The 17,207-nt window shown below is 25.9% G+C and overlaps 2 protein-coding genes across 3 annotated transcripts; one reads left to right on the forward strand and one right to left on the reverse strand.

Moving 5' to 3' along the window:
- Window positions 1-8,566: 8,566 nt before the first annotated feature.
- LOC124425504 (exostosin-2) lies at window positions 8,567-12,224 on the reverse strand. Of its 2 annotated transcripts, XR_006942524.1 has the most exons (11): window positions 11,557-12,224; window positions 11,264-11,470; window positions 10,984-11,167; window positions 10,748-10,887; window positions 10,432-10,657; window positions 10,007-10,187; window positions 9,758-9,924; window positions 9,540-9,683; window positions 9,345-9,438; window positions 9,139-9,267; window positions 8,898-9,039 (listed from the first exon to the last, which is right to left on the reverse strand). XR_006942524.1 is itself a non-coding variant. In XM_046965903.1 (10 exons), exons 1-10 carry the CDS (start codon window positions 12,081-12,083, stop codon window positions 8,818-8,820), a joined length of 2,127 nt encoding a protein of 708 aa, XP_046821859.1. In that variant the 5' UTR covers window positions 12,084-12,224; the 3' UTR covers window positions 8,567-8,817. The 2 variants fall into 2 exon arrangements, 1 of the variants encoding a protein (XP_046821859.1); XM_046965903.1 differs by lacking the exon at window positions 9,345-9,438 and having other exon boundaries at window positions 8,567-9,039.
- Window positions 12,225-12,738: 514 nt separating this feature from the next.
- LOC124425505 (integrator complex subunit 13) lies at window positions 12,739-15,941 on the forward strand. The gene is made up of 10 exons (XM_046965904.1): window positions 12,739-13,103; window positions 13,174-13,248; window positions 13,331-13,617; window positions 13,842-13,932; window positions 14,020-14,227; window positions 14,293-14,672; window positions 14,766-14,927; window positions 15,012-15,343; window positions 15,428-15,719; window positions 15,826-15,941. The coding sequence occupies exons 1-9, from the start codon at window positions 12,888-12,890 to the stop codon at window positions 15,711-15,713; spliced, it is 2,037 nt and encodes a 678-aa protein (XP_046821860.1). The 5' UTR covers window positions 12,739-12,887; the 3' UTR covers window positions 15,714-15,719; window positions 15,826-15,941.
- The last annotated feature ends 1,266 nt before the right edge of the window (window positions 15,942-17,207 follow it).

Here is a 17,207-nt window from a genome sequence, read left to right on the forward strand (position 1 = left end):
AAATATGAATATATTGTGTATGATTCTGTTTTTATATATATAAATATATATTAATGATTAATTTTATATAAATTAATTATTATATATCCATTATATATATATATATATATATATATATATATATATATTATAATAATAATTATTATATAATAATATTATTGTGTTATATATAATCTATTTGTATGTGTATGTATGTACAATAATGATTATAATAATTATTATATAATTTATATGAAAAAAGAAATTTATATAAAATTAATCATTTTAAATATTAATATTTGAACAGAATCAATCTCTCAGCAATACACATACATAAAAGAAAAAAAAATACTGACATGATATGATCCAAGATTAAACATACATATACACACGTACAGACATACATACAGAGACAAAAAATAACATGTCTATATAATGGTTTCAGCAATAAAAGCGTACCTGCGTTCAACTGTTGTTTCGAACGATGCGCGAATTATAATGATCGATAAAAGCAATTATTTTTCTTCCAATTTTATCGTAAAATATATAAAAAAGAAAATAAATAAATTAACGAAGTAAAAAAATGAAGAAATTAAGAAAGAAATAAAATCAAGATTAAAGGAAAAAATGTTGTAGAGTGAACGCGTGCCACGTAACGTCGATGATTGATCGATGTATATAAGATCGAAAAAAAAAAAAAAGAATATATATATATATACATATATATATATATAAAAGTATACAAACGAGAATCCATTTTTCCCAAAAAAATGCATAAAGGATTATGAGAAAAAAATAAAAAGTCAAATCGATCGAACGATATGATCGAAAATCGATCGATTCGTAAAGCCTTATCAAGACTTTTCCTATTGACTTCGGTACAGTTTTTTAAAATCGAGTCTTGTTGAAATCTTTATTCTCTTCTCTTTTTTACTAATTACTTTTGTACATTTTTATTCTTATCTTATTTAAAGCTAATTAATAAAAAAAGGTCAATGGAACCATCGATTATAACAACTAATTTTTATTCATCTATTCTTTCTTTTCTTTTTTCTTTTTTTTTTTTTTAATCACAATCAAAGATGATGACAATCAAAATCATCGTGATTTAAAACGACAAAATTTCTTTATGAATTGTGAAATAAGCGTAATAATAATTGAGGAATAAGACAACAACAACAAAAATAATTTGTAAACGATATCGATGGTTTCTCGCCTTAAATCATTTTAAACGAAAAGACAATCTATTTAATAAAAAAAATAAATAAATAAATAAATAAATAAATAAATATAATAAATAAAGTAAAGCTCGCTGGTCGAGCACAATAAAAAATATGATTTAAAATAATCAGAGGTGAGGGAAGAGAGTAAAATGCAAAAAGAAGATAAAGAAAAAGAAGAAAGAGAAGAAGAAGAAGAAGAAAAAGAAGAAGAAAAAGAAGAAGAAAAAGAAGAAGAAAAAGAAGAAGAAGAAAGAAGAAAGAAGAGAAAAGAAAATAAATAAGAGAAAAATAACTAACAAATGAAATCGAGACTTAGCAGCCAATTTGAATAATATACAAAAAATTTGGTGTTTAGAGGTCGCACAATTTTTTTAGCTAGTAGGATGATATACCGACATATAGCGCAGAAAGTATATTATTTAAAAGATCGTTTCATAATGACAGTTTCGTCATTTTGGCCATTGCATGTTCTTTCGATAGAAAGAAAAGAAAAATTCAATTAAAAAAAATCAAAAGTAAATTAAAGTATTTTATGTGAAGCTCTTAAAACTTAACTTTAATTTTATATTATTATTATTAGTAGTAGTAGTAGTAGTAATAGTACTTTTATATGAAATATAACAATTTTTAATTTTTAGATCATAAATATTTTTATTTTTTAAAATTTTTTACTTTTAAAAATTAAATTTATATATTATCTTATATATTATATAATAATTCGATTTTAATTTATTATTATATGAGAAAATTTATTATTATTATTATTGTTATTATTATTATTATTATTATTATATATTATACTTTATAATCATGTATAAAATGAAAATGATTAAAAGTTTTTATTTAAAAATGATACAAAAAATAATCTAAATAGAGTATTTACATAAATGATAGTTTTGCATATAATAATAATAATAAAAGTAATAATGATAATATAATAAATTTCAATATTTTCAATGAGTTCAATAATGACAATAATTTAAATATTTAATTGAATTTAATTGAGATTAATTCGTTTAATTTTTCTTATTATTGGTAATGAGAAAATGAAATGATTGTTTAAAAAATAAGACCAAAGCAATGGCCAATGTGATGTAAATATATATACATATATATTTGTGTGTTTTATATATATATATATATATATATATATGAATTTTGAATATATATGTATATATTTATAAATTTAATATATACATAATTAATATGTAAATATATATAAATTTAAACTGTAGTATATAACAACCCTTTATATAACAAAAGATATAAAAGAGACCGTGAATTGTTCAGACATATTGCGCTTACCCCGCCCGAAGTAGAGATAGGTGATTTAAACGTGATAATATTGAACACTTTAATTTTAACTACCTAAAGATATATAGTATCTTCGTGATCTTTTACAAAATATCGAAAATAATATAACGACCGCATTATTATTATTATTATTACTAATATTATTATATTATAATATAAGATAATATGTACGAGGAATCCGTAACTGTGAAGGATATTGTCTAAAAATCATAGATTCTAAACAAAAACGATGTCGTTAGAATAATAACATTAAATTATTATATTTTTATATGACGACTTGTTGCAATTATTTGATTTGATTTGATTTGATTTGATTCATTTTTCTTATTCTTTAAGGCAACACAAAAGAATTTTTTAATTTCAAGTTTTTTTATTATTCTTTCATATATATATATGTTATATAGATTTAAAATATATTATTACATTATTATATGATACTGAGATAAAATACATATATGAACATTTTTAAGAGACAACGGAGTCGATATAAAAATATAATAATTATAAATAAAAACAAAACACAAAAAAGAATTTTAAAAAAAAAAGGAAAAGAGCGCGCGCGTCTAAATTATTTGTCGAGAGAATCGCGATGAGTAATCAAAACGTACATATGCGTATATTACTGACACGTTATTAGAAAATGGTGTGTCAATGTTCCCCATATCACAATAATTATCAATGTGAATACATATGTATAGATATTGTGTGTGTGTGTGTGTGTGTGTGTGTGGATATGTAATAAAATTCAGGATGTTAGATAAACGTATGTTGTAATGTCAAAGATGATATATGACGACGGCTAGATTATAATTAAATAACAAAACAAAACAGAAAAACAAAAGAAAAACGAAAACACTATGATCGCAATCACAATATAATCGATCTTGTCTTCTAAACATTCTTATAAAATAGCTTGCATATGTATATATATATATATATATATATATATATATATATATATATGCGAGTAATGTGCACTATTTATGTCAACAATTATTTAGATTCGGTTAAAAAAAAAGAGAAAAGAACAGAAAGAAATACGACAACCTTCTTTTCTACTCTCTATATCTTTCGATACTGATAATGGAATAAAAAAAAAAAAGAAAAAATAGAAAAAAAGAAGCCTAAACTATCGTAAAAAATAGAAAAAACATTAAAAAATATAAAAAAAAACAAAAATAAACTTTACGCTTTCTAAACTAATCAATCTCTCTTTATACATAGAAAACACAATTGCATAAATAAATAATACATATTTACGATATCTGATAACGCTGTGAGTTATAGCTTGCACACTTCTTCTTATCGCGAATAGAGAACGCTACGGATTGAGATTTTATCATATAAATATTTCATATCAAATATTTCAACTGAACGATTCAAAAACGATTATCTCGAATAATAAAAGAAAGAAAGAGAGAGTGTCAAAATAATAAAAAAAAAAGAAAAAAAAAGAAACAGAGCAATTCCCAATCGTACTTTAAAGAGGTCTCATAAAGAAAAAAAAAAATAGAAAATAAATCATTGATCTAAATCTATAAATTCTATACTTCGATTTAATAGCGTGACTTCGAGTGTACCAAATTTCAATTTAAAATATCTTCTAGAAAGAGAGAGAGAAAGAGGGAGAGAGAGAAACAGAAAGAGAGAGAGAGAGAGAGAGAGACAGAGAGAGAGAGAGATAGAGAGATACAAAAAGAGAAAGAGCCAGATAAAAAAAAGGGATAAGGTATGGCGTTCAAATGGAATTTGGATTAGATGAATGTTTTGCGCAACGACTATGAATTTCTTTAATAAACGTTTCAACGGTTTGCTATTAAGTATCGCATAGACAATCCTAACGGACGATTAAAAAGCCTCTATTTATTGGAAAATGAAAAGACTATATAGAAATATATAAATATATATAAATATATATACACATATATATATATATATATATACACAAACATATATTCTTTTGTGATTAGTCTAACGCATTGTAGATGCGTTTTTTACTAATTATTCGAATTAATTAATGAGTAACTATTAACAACTATTATTACTGTTACAGATACTAGTATATTACATACTTATTGCTATTAATCTATTCTATTTACTATTGAAATTCTCTTTAACAATAGTTTTATGCAATTTACTGGCCATATAGTGAATATACAAGTTTTATATATGTACATACATGTATGCATATATATATACATATATATATATATTTTATATATATATATATATATACATATATATATATATATTTTATATATATATATACATATATATATATATATATATATATATATATATATATATATTATGCGAAGAAAAATTAAAGAACATTTATATCAATTATATAAAGAAATATGCGATCGAATCAAGTAGATTTCTTTTCTTTTTTTTTCATGTAGAAAATATTAACGAAAGATTAAAAAATGGAATGATAAAAAATGGATAAATTAGTCTGATATCAAATGAATTTGTTATGAATTGATGAATTTACATGAATTGTTAATCATTTTTAAAAAGTTACGATGGTGTTCAGTATTATATAATCAAATTATTATGATTTAAGATTATGTTATTAATCATTTAGGATTTTATTTATCGATTTTCTGTGATTTAATACGTGGTGCCTGAAAATAGGCAATACTTCGTACTTCATTGATAATGTAGCTTAAGAGTGTCTTTTATCAATGAGATAAAATTTGCAAGCCCCTTTAAGAATGTTATCCATTCGTACATATGTGTAACAATAAATTCTCGTAGTTAAATTAATGTAATCCATCATAAAAACTTACCGACAAATTTCTTACCGACATGTGATACTCTACTAGCTACATTACCGACAAAGTATAAAACTGCCTGTATCAATGCGATATACATTTAATATTGAGAAGTGAAATATGCTTTGCTAATGAAAATTCGAAAGTCCATTTTTATTCAACTTTATGATATTTTTACATTGTTATTTATAATTTTTATAAATTAACAAAATTCAGATTCACTATTGGCCATTTTCAATACATCAATATCTTCGATTAATCTCATTCAAATGAAAAGGAAAGAAAAATCTTGTTCTTGCGCTTGATTATTCTTGTCAAATGATATATCACTGTCTATCTTTAAATCATTCTTTTTTTTTTTTTCACAACTATTAAGTCACATTTTCATAATCGACAGAATGGCCTAGATATTTAACAATCGAGCATAACCATCTCAGGTTTGCACTATTATCTAACTATTAGTACTACTATTACTATTACTACTATTATTATTACTATTACTATTACTATTACTACTATTATTATTACTATTACTATTACTATTACTACTGTATTTCGCCTGAAGCAAAAAAGAAAAGAAAGAAAGAGAGAAAAAAAAATAAAGAGAAAATAACGATTAATACATACATATAAATACATAAACGTTTACGAGTAAAACGAACGCTGTATTAACTTTGACAATCGAATCTATTAATCCAAAAGAGATCTTAAAAAAAAAAGAAATCATACGTATAAATATATACAATTGATAAATAAATAAAATATTTAAAATATATATGTATGTATATAAATATATAAATATATATATATATATATATATATATATATATATATATATATATACATATAAACATATAAAAATAAAAATGAAAAAAAAAAGAAAAAAAATAATATTATGAATGTATGTAAGAATAAAATAAAATAAAATAAGCCAGCGCGTACGTGTAATATATAACTTAACGATGTTTGAAGTATGCGAAAGGTTCGTAGCAGAAAAGAAAATAGCAGTAACAAAAGTACAGATAAGACAGGGAGAAAAAGAGAGACACAAAGAGAGACATTATTATTGTACTTTTATGTACGTCGCAAAAGCGACAAGATGGTGTGTGCTGCTTTACGTTTGAAATAGAAAGTATCGAAGAAAATATTTTTGAAAAAATTTCTTAGCTAATTATGCTAATCGAAGAGGTGCTAACAGATTGTCACACTTTGTCCCTCCTTAATTAAAGGAATATTATATTCACATATGATGTGCAAATGGGAAAAAATATTGCAAAATTAAAAATGATGAGAAAGAGAGAGAGTGAGAGAGCGAGAGAGAGAGGGGAAGATAAAACAATATTCAAATAATAATCTCTTCGAATACATATCTCTATCGTACATACATACGTTCATATGTAAATACGTATATGTACACGATTCGTTCTAATCTCTAAAAATAAGTGAACGTTACAATCTACCTTTAATTAATTTATTAATATTATTGTTATTATTATTATTATTATTATTATTATTATTATTATTATTATTATTATTATTATTATTATTATTATTATTATTATTATTATTATTATTATTACTATTATTATTATTACTACTATTATTATTACTACTATTATATTGTTATTATTATTATTATTATTATTATTATTATTATTATTATTATTATTATTATTATTATTATTATTATTATTATTATTATTATTATTATTATTATTATTATTATTATTGTTATTATCATCATTATTATCTCACATTAATCTAACTCATTGAAGAGAATTATATAAAGTATTTGTTTATTGAAGAAAAAATAGAGCTAATAATTATGTACAACTACATATTATATAATGATTGTACACAATCGAAATGGATTTTTCCGGCATATTTTCAATGATCGTGCACATCCTTTCTAACGCATGCATACATGTATATATATGCATGCATATATATATATAAAACAAAACACTACATAACACACTAGCTCGAATACGGCCTAAAAACTAACCTAAAAGCGAGGAAGAGAAAACGAAGAATCGATTCTCGAAATATATATAAACCATTATATATAAATATATATATATATATGTATATTTATGTATATATATATATATATATATATATATATTATATTCCCAGTCGATAAAAGAGCCTAGTATAGATCTATAATAATATTATAATTAAGTATTTTTAAGAGATGCAAAGTATATGTATATCGAGATCTATCAAAGATTAAAAAAATAAGGAAAAAATGAGAGAGTGAGAGAGAGAGAGAGAGAAAAAGAAAGAGAGAAAGAGATAAAAAGAAAATGGAAGTCATTCGAAAAGCATCGAATAATTACCGACCGAGCATGATTATTCGCCATTTTATAATTTTTTATATATATATATATCTTCTTTTTGTTAGTTTTTCTTTTATCACGGTTGTTACGACAATAATTAATTATGTTTTTACAATAATGAATATCAATGAAGAAAATAATAGTAATAATAATATTTGCTTTTTTCGACAAAATGTATATATATATATTTTTATTTTATATATATATATATATATATATATATATATATATAAAATATATATTATTGTAGACAATTTGTAATATCTCTAAAAAAAAAAATCTAAGGATTGAAAATTAATTTTTTTTATTTGGAATATTAAATTCATTCTCTTATGCGTTTTATGTTTTGTTCGCATATAAGGACTATTTGGCAGATTGTAGAAAGATTGTAGAAATATATACATATATATTTGTGCTGGAAAGAGTATACTCTTAAGAAAAAAAGAGAAAAAAGAAAAAAAAACCATGTAGATAAAACAGGCATAAACGATACGTTATTGTATGAAATAATAAATGTGGTGTCACTAATTTGCATTGGATGTTGATTGTGTCGTGCATGCATCAAATTAGAATTAAAGATGCAGATAATAAAATCAATAGAAGAAATAAATAAATAAAATAAAAAAGAAAAAGGAAAGTATCTCATGTATTAATTTATTGAGTTACGAAATAAATTAAAAAAAAATTTTTTGTTTGATTTTTTTTTTTTTTTATAATATAAAATATTTTTTATTTTAATATTTCCATATTAGATGACACTTAGTCGCCCGAAAGAAATATAAAATTAATTTTCCAATCCCCAAAATATATATTATGTTCATAATATCGAATAAATATAGACATGATAAAATATAATATTTTTTTATCAAGATATTATAATGACCTATAATAAATTATGACAAAGGATTAGGTTTAAAATTTGTTTGTCATTATATAATATAAAATTATATACTCTATTATCAAGACTTTTTACAAAAATCTTATTAATATTTTACACGGTAGTACGACAATGTACATTTTTTTATTGCTACGTCGGAGCTATCAACTGTTTAATAAAACAATGGAATTATGATGGGAATCGACTTTGATAATCAATGAGATTGATTAATTAACAATTACGATTGTTCGATAAAAATTGTCGTTTTTGTCATGAAAAGGCCGTTAAATATAATTAGTCAAATGATATTATAAACTTCCAATGTCATTGAATCTTTTCAATTTTTCGGGGAAAACATCTTTGAAAAGTACAGGATCAGCACGAAATTCAACAGATTGTAATGGCATTGTTCCATAGATAGATGAGAATCTATTTATACATTGTGTACGTTCAACCATATGTGTCAAATCTGCTGATAACATTTCGGTATTTGTACACTCTGGACATCGAAATTTCTTTTTTGGTGTTACCTGAAAAAAAAAAAAAACAAAAAAAAGATTTGTCCAATTTGATGCTAATTAATCTTTTTATTTAAAATTAAAGCTACAAGTAATAATAATAAAAATTACCTTTATCGGAGCTTTTCCTGTTATATTAGCAACTAAAAAATTCATTGCTATATCTTCGCAATTCATATGTTCGTCTACCCATTCTTTAATATCACCTGGCATCGCGGTTGTATACATATAATTCCAATACTGCAATAAACGATGATTTTTTTTTCAATAAAAGTAGATAATAATTAATGTAAAAAATAAGAAATAACATATCGTACTTATACGTGTCTTCGAACAGACATAGAAAATGGAGTTCGGGTTAAAGGTATTTACAAAAGGACATAATGTTAAAATGCCAAGGATTGTTCGTGCCTATAAAATTTTTACATAAGAAGATATAATTATGGAGTTGGTTAATCGTAGATTTAATTTTTCCCCCGTTTTAAAAATGACAAATGTTAAAATATACATACCTTGTGATGAAAAGCAGCACCAGTTAAAACCATTGAAATACTATTAGTCCATTCACTTTCATATTTCCAACAATTAGTAGTGTTATCCCACATGTGAATACGAGATGGAAATCCTACTATTCTGTCTGGAAATTCCCTCCAAACCTGCAAATATCATTGAAGTGAACGAAAGCGTAACTCATAAAATAATTTAACAATTCAATAGTAATAAATAATACTTCATAAGCAAATTCTACTTCGTCAGTCGTTAACATAATAATATCATCGTCTATTGAAAGTACTGCTTCGGTTTCTATTTCATCATATGGATAAAATCTGTTTGACAATTTATTTTCTTTTGTTTGAATAACTTTTAACGGTTTAGTTAGTTTTGGCCATCTTGAAGCTGTAATATATTAAAATGATGATCAATATATATGATTATTACATGATTAATAACACTAATAATATTAATTTATTGTACATACAATGAGGTGGATCTTTTTGTTGATTATTCCAAATAACTAAAACTTTGGATAAACTTGGCACTTTTACTATTTTATTGATTAAAATAAATAATAATTCTAGCCTGTCGTACGTTAAGATAACAGCTGTGAATCCTCTTGTCTTGGGAGCAGTTAATGGTAGAAAAAGTGGAGAAATTTTATCCTGTTTATAAATATATATATATATATATTTAATATATGTTAAATATATTTATTATATATATAATAAACATATTTTATATATATATATATTTATATTTTTATTTTTATATATTTATATTTATATTTTTATATATTTATATATATATATATATATATATATATATATATATATATATATATATATATATATATAAAATCAGTTTTTCTCTGTGCCTAATGAATATATTATGTCTTTGATAATTTACCTTATGGGAAGGTACATTCCAATATATATAATCCCTTGCAAAATTTGTAAATACACGGTCTGCTAATATCTCCAAGGTTGTATCTGTTATTTTTTGCATGGACTTAAAATATCTTTTATAAAGCCATGTACCTTGCTCTCGCAATTCTACAATTCTTTGCTGAGATATTCTCTTTAATATTGATATTACTTGTAGAACATCTATTTCACGAACAAATATTGCTGCTCTAAAAAATTATCAAAAATTATAACATCAAGATTTTTATATAATTAAATGAATGATAAATATAATATCTGTATAATTATAAATATCAAACCTTGTCCAGTCTATCATTCCATAAAATGGCATAACCAATGAATCCGCCACGATTACTGGTATACAACCAGCTGCCATAGCTTCTAATAAAACACTTTGTGCTAACCTTGCTCCACGTATTACGAAACAAAATGTGGCTGTCTAAAAATACAAAAAATGTAAAAATACTTCCGTGTCCTTATTTTACATAAATATTACTATATTATAGAAATAAATTTTTTTTAGGATGTTACATACTTGAAGTACAGCAGGGTATTTATAAACATCTTTTCCAATACAGCGTACTGTATTATTCATGGGACTATATTGCAAACATGGACCAAGTAATAATATTTCTTTTGGAAAAGAACTTTTAAGCTCTATTAAATCTTGTTCAAAAGCAGAATTAATATTAATTTGAGATGACATAAGCAACCATATTCTAAAAAAATTAAAAATGAAATTATTAAATGGATAGATCTTATTCCTCATGGATATCTATTTTTTTTAATTTCTTTCTCATAAATATCATTAATACCTTTTAATTTTAATATTTCTATTGAAATTAGTTAAAAATGAGCTATAAACGGGTAAACTGATATCAAATCCAGATCTATAAGTTAATGTAGATAATCCAGCACCAGCAATCATAGCTTTTCCAACAGAAACATCAAGAACGGTATTATAATCTGGAACGCTTCCTGGTACCATATTGAATATTAAATGATTTTCTCCACCGTTCCAACTATTATTATAAGATAAAAATACTGCAATTATTTGTAAATACAATACATGTTTAAAATACACAATCTAGATTTATAAAATACTTACAATGGTAATGTTTTCAATGCTTGCGATACTTCTTGCAATTTCAATCTATTTTGATTGAGAGTATCGATGGAGGGAACAAATATACATGCTTCGTGCGGATTTGAAGTGTAAAACTTACTTGATATAAGAGCATTTAAGATTTGATAAAACTCTTTAGTCATTTGACTAGTTATTGGTTTATGCGATCCATTCAAATATGTTTTTGGAGGGTATACATACACTAAAGGTTTATTGCCTCTACTACCGCAACGATATACGTTGAAACAATTGAAATATGTACAAGAAGAATTGGTAATATCAGCTGCCGGTGAATCCGCACTTAAAACCTCAGTGGGTAGTGTATTTATATTAGTTAAAACAATTGCATTATAAATTGAATTTTGTGGAGCATCTCCAAATTTAAAAACATGATATGCAGCAATTAATATGATAATTAATGTAAACAAAAATAAAGTCACAACAAATAAATTGTGATAATGATACGGTAAACGTATTGTTTTTAAAGATAACCTCGTCGGTAGAACCATCTTACATACTTATCAATATAATTGTTAACGTGAACACACTTTACTTATACGTCACATTGTAGAAAAAACGTTGAAATTTTACGATCAGCTGATAATCGCTGAACGAAATACGCCATTTTTATTTTCGTTTTTGTATATACATATGCACATATATTTCTCTCAGTTTCATATTTAATATTTAATAAAAGAATAGAAAAGATATTATATTGACATTTAACATATCAATACATAATCATTTTTTAAGAAAAACTATAAAAGTATGTAACGCTAAGTAGTGTATATAACATTTTATTTTAAATTTATTTAGGATTGTTAACTTGCATCTAGGATTTGACGTATGTAGTACAATCTAGTCCCTATTCGTTTCTATACCTTAGTTATGAATTTTTGGTACACCCTGATAATGATTCTGCGCGGAAATTTTGATACTATTTTTTAAATTGATAAATTTTTTTTTTTTTTAATCGTCTCCTAAATATTGATAAACTATAGATTTCCGTTGAAATATTCAAATGTTATTTAAAACGTATCATTCTTGGTAGTTCTCGTCCAATGTAATTTTTTCATAAATGTTTAACGTATAATGTGTTAATAATAATTAGTTGGTATATATATTTCAAATAATTACAATTTTTTTTATATTTAGAAGTATTAATTAACGTGCGTTATGTATATATATATATAATTTACGAACCTAGTAATATAACCTAACCTATAAAAATATATGCGCGTACAATTCGTTGACAAAACAATAGGATAAATATTTGTGATGTTCAGTGCATATTAAAAATGTTATGAGATAGAATGTATCCAGCAAATCATAAGACTATTTTCGTATTAGACCATACGCCTTATTTTGGTATATCTGCGGAATGCCCATTAGAATTCGACTTTTTAAAGAGTCGTGGGCAAAATTTAATACCATTAGCTCCTGTTTGTAAATCATTATGGACTACAAGTGTCGAAGCATCTCTTGAATATTGTCGCATTGTTTGGGACTTATTCCCGACTGGCAAATTGGTTTGTAAATATATTATACAATAGAGTGATGATTTATGAAACTTATTATTAATTCATATTTTTCTTATAGATCAGATACGTAGTGACCGATCGTGCAGCTTATGTATTGAACTCATGGAGTCCACTTCAGCAAAATCTAACTCATGTAATTATTTCTTAAAAATCTGTGATTTATATGTTATCTTGTATTGCGCGATTAGACCTTTCTTAAATTTATTTAATTTTAGATAATGAATGGAACCGCCATTCTTGGCGTACCGACAAAAAATCCAGAACCAGGAGAAGATTATTCAGTGATACATGGTCTAAGAGTAGCTATAGAAACGCTCAATGAATGTTCCGAGATTCAACACGAAAAGAGAACTTCTTTGAATGAAAATACCAATAAGCTTTTAAATAGGGGTAGAGTAATTTGTATTACAAGTGCGCGAGATAATAGTAACATGAAAAGTTTAGAAAATATATTTTTGAATGAATTAACTCAAGAGAATAAAACTGCTCTAGCTTCGGATCAGTAAGTACTTCTTTGAATATATTTCTTATAATAAATATAAAATATGAATTAATAATAAGTTTTATAAATCACAATAGAGTGTGATTTATGAAACTTATTATTATAATTCATATTTTTCTTATAGATTAGATACGCCACGTTTTAATTTTCTTATAAATCAGTAAGTACTTCTTTGAATATATTTCTTATAATAGATTTAACTTATTTTCTTAATTCTATTGCAGTTTGATGCCAATAGACTTCTGTCATTTAGTTATATTAAATATCTGCCCTAATAACATAGAATCACAAGTTACCAGCCAAGGACCACGGGAGGTATTTGTTATTTAAATTTTTTTTTATTTGTTTTATACTTTGATAAAATGATAAAAGTATTTTTCATTTTCAATATTTATAACAAAGGTTTCACCTCTTTTGACGGTGGAAGTGCATTCAATAAAGGCCCCTGCATTACATTCAAAGTTATCCCATCTTATTTTATCGCATTACGATTTAGCCAGTACAACGGTAACAGGAATACCAATGAAAGAAGAACAAAATGCCAGTTCTTCTGCAAACTATGACGTAGAAATATTTCATTCCTCTGCGGCACATTCTGCAATTTTGAAAGGTATATAATTAGAATTTATCTAAAAATTATACATATATATTTTATTACACATATGTTTATTATAGGTAATCCACAAGATTCAGCATTACTAAAAACATTTAGAAGATTCGAAGAAGGTTCAGAGTACGAAACAGTAACTTTAAAATGGTGTACACCACGAGGTTGTAGCGCATCGGAAATGCAAAACTGCACGGCAATGCATAGGATTACTCCAGTTGATGTAAATAGTAGGCCGTCTTCTTGTTTAATTAATTTTCTTTTAAATGGTAGATCAGTAATGTTAGAAATGGCAAGAAAGAGCGGTGGAAAAACAATATCTCATTTACTTGCTGCTCACGGTGGTGAAATCTTTATACATACATTATCTACGGCAAGAAGTGTCCTTGAAGATCCACCTTCCATCAGTGAAGGTTGCGGTGGTCGTGTTACAGATTATAGAATAACTGTAAGTTTAATTTCTTTTTTCTTTTTTTTTCCTTTCTTTCTTTCTTTCTTTTTTTCTTTTTAATCTAAATATTTATCCTTTTTTATTACGTAGGATTTTGGATCTCTTATGAGAAATAACATGTTAGTGCCTTTAAAACGTAGTCCGAACAGTACTCCAGAAGGACCAGTGGAAAGAATGAGACCAAGATTAGAACGTCATACAAAATATTGGCCAATTACAATTTCTAGTACTCTGATGTTTAATTTAAAGCAGGTAAACAATGATATTATTTTCAATAATATGATCGACTATCGAACGTACCAAAATTTTTATCTTAGGATATACATTATTTTTCAGTTACTCGATCCTTTACCAGAAATTATGATAAAAGAAGAAATAACAGTGGATGAGGTTGTACAATGCAAACAAATAATCTTTAGTATACTTCAATTGGAAGCAAAGCATGAAACATTGTCGATGCCAAGTATAGGTGGTGGACGAGTTGGTAAAGGTGGTGCACGTCGAGAAGAACATTATCGTTTGTTATGGGGGGAATTGGAAACATTTCTTAAACATCATGCGAATAATTCTGCTAATCATTCCGAAGTTCTAAATTGTTTACTCGAAGTAAGAAGCAAAGATGACAAAGATAAAGTTGAATTGGATCAAGCTTTACGCGAATTGGATGGGTAAATCCTATTTTCAATTATAGTTTACTATTTACTTTGAGATAAAATGAAAACGTCATCGAACTAATATCACTTTATATAAAGTTTTGGAAAGGAGGATGGAACTGCACGAGCAAGTGTGATCAGGGCAACAACGGATTCACCGATGTCACCGCCAGCAAGTACATCGATATCGCTTGGAAAACAAATTCACAAAGGGAATCATCATACACCGAAAACATTGTTAGATATTTGGTTGCAACGAAGTACACCAAAGGAAAAAAAACCGGATTTTCATGGTCGAATTAACAGTGACGGTCTTAAAGCTAAATTATATCCAAATTTGAAAGAAAGTGGAAGGGAACCTAGAGAAACAATATTGGAAGGATAAATAAAGGTAAGGAATGAATAAAAAAAATAGTAGGATATTAAGTAAATAATACATTTTTATTAACTTCCAATTTTTCTCTTTACTTATTAATAAATATTCTTATTTTTATTAGCAATCAGGAAAAATTAATCGCAGTAAAAATAAAACAAGAAAGAAAATATATAAACGTACATCATACATAAGAATGTTTGTAAATAATATTATAACGAAATCTACACAACAAATCAAGACAAATAAATATATATATATCTATATATATGTGTGTATATATGTATATATATATATATATATATATATATATATATATATACACATATACATATATATATCTAATTTAATTAATGTACAATTCTTTTTTCGTGTCAATGGCAATGGAAAAAAAAGAAAAAAAACAGAGAGAGAGAGAGAGAGAGAAAAGATGATTCAATTATGAAAAATATAAATCCTTTATAATATCTATCTAATTATCTAAAACACTATTCATTTAACTCCAAATAAATTTAATAATAAAGATTTATCACGTTCAAGTAACAATCGAGCAAACGAGAATGAAAGAGATAAAGTAAATTAAACTAAAAGTATTCTAATCACAAAATATATATACTGATGTGTATGATAACATGACTCAACGTTGATATATTTGTAAGTCTAATTTAAAAAGGACACATAAATCCGGATCATTGAACGAGTAATAAAAGAGAATGATAGATAGAGAATAATGAAAGAGAGAGAGAGAAAGAGGAGGGGGGAAGAAAGAAAGAAAAAAAGAGAAAAGTGTATCAGTGTAACAACAGAAGAACGGTAAGGATAGTAACGTTTATCCCGTAACGACCTTGCCGTCCTACGCTGGTATTTTATAGCCAACACGTCGTCGTGTCTGCCGACTGTCTGAGTTAGTATACAAGAGAGAGAGAAAGAGAGAGAAAGAGAGAGAGAGAGAGAGAGAGAGAGAGAGAGACGTTGACCTCTTTTGAAAACTATAGGACTTGCGTCTGGGTATGTATCCTACCTCCCACCACCCTTTAAGATTCGCTTGCATCTCCCCCAGTTCCCTCCCGCAAATGGAATTCCATTGCTAATCGATGGTAGGAGGGAGGACAGTAAGCAACAGCAGCAACAGTAAGCAAGCAGCAGGTACACACACACACATACATACACATACATAAACACAAACAAACACACATACATATATACATATACATATGATGTAGTAGTAATGTAACGGGAGCAACGGGTCGGGGGAAAAGAGAATCGACGGAGACGAAAGTGGAGAACCGTACGTTGTATGTGGGGTGGCGGGTGGGAGAATACAAAGAGAGAGAAAGAGAGAGAGAGAGTGAGTGTGTGAGAGATGAGGAGGTTGAGGAGGAGGAGGAGGAGGAGGAGGAGGAGGGTGGTGGTGGTGGCGGAAGGAACCATGGAATACAAGTTCGTGACGTAACAGTTCATTCATCCCGAGACAGACGATATCACGGTCAATGGTGTGTACATCGT

Source organism: Vespa crabro, chromosome 7 (genome assembly GCF_910589235.1).
Source record: "Vespa crabro chromosome 7, iyVesCrab1.2, whole genome shotgun sequence".
NCBI classification, from domain to species: Eukaryota; Metazoa; Arthropoda; class Insecta; order Hymenoptera; family Vespidae; genus Vespa; species Vespa crabro.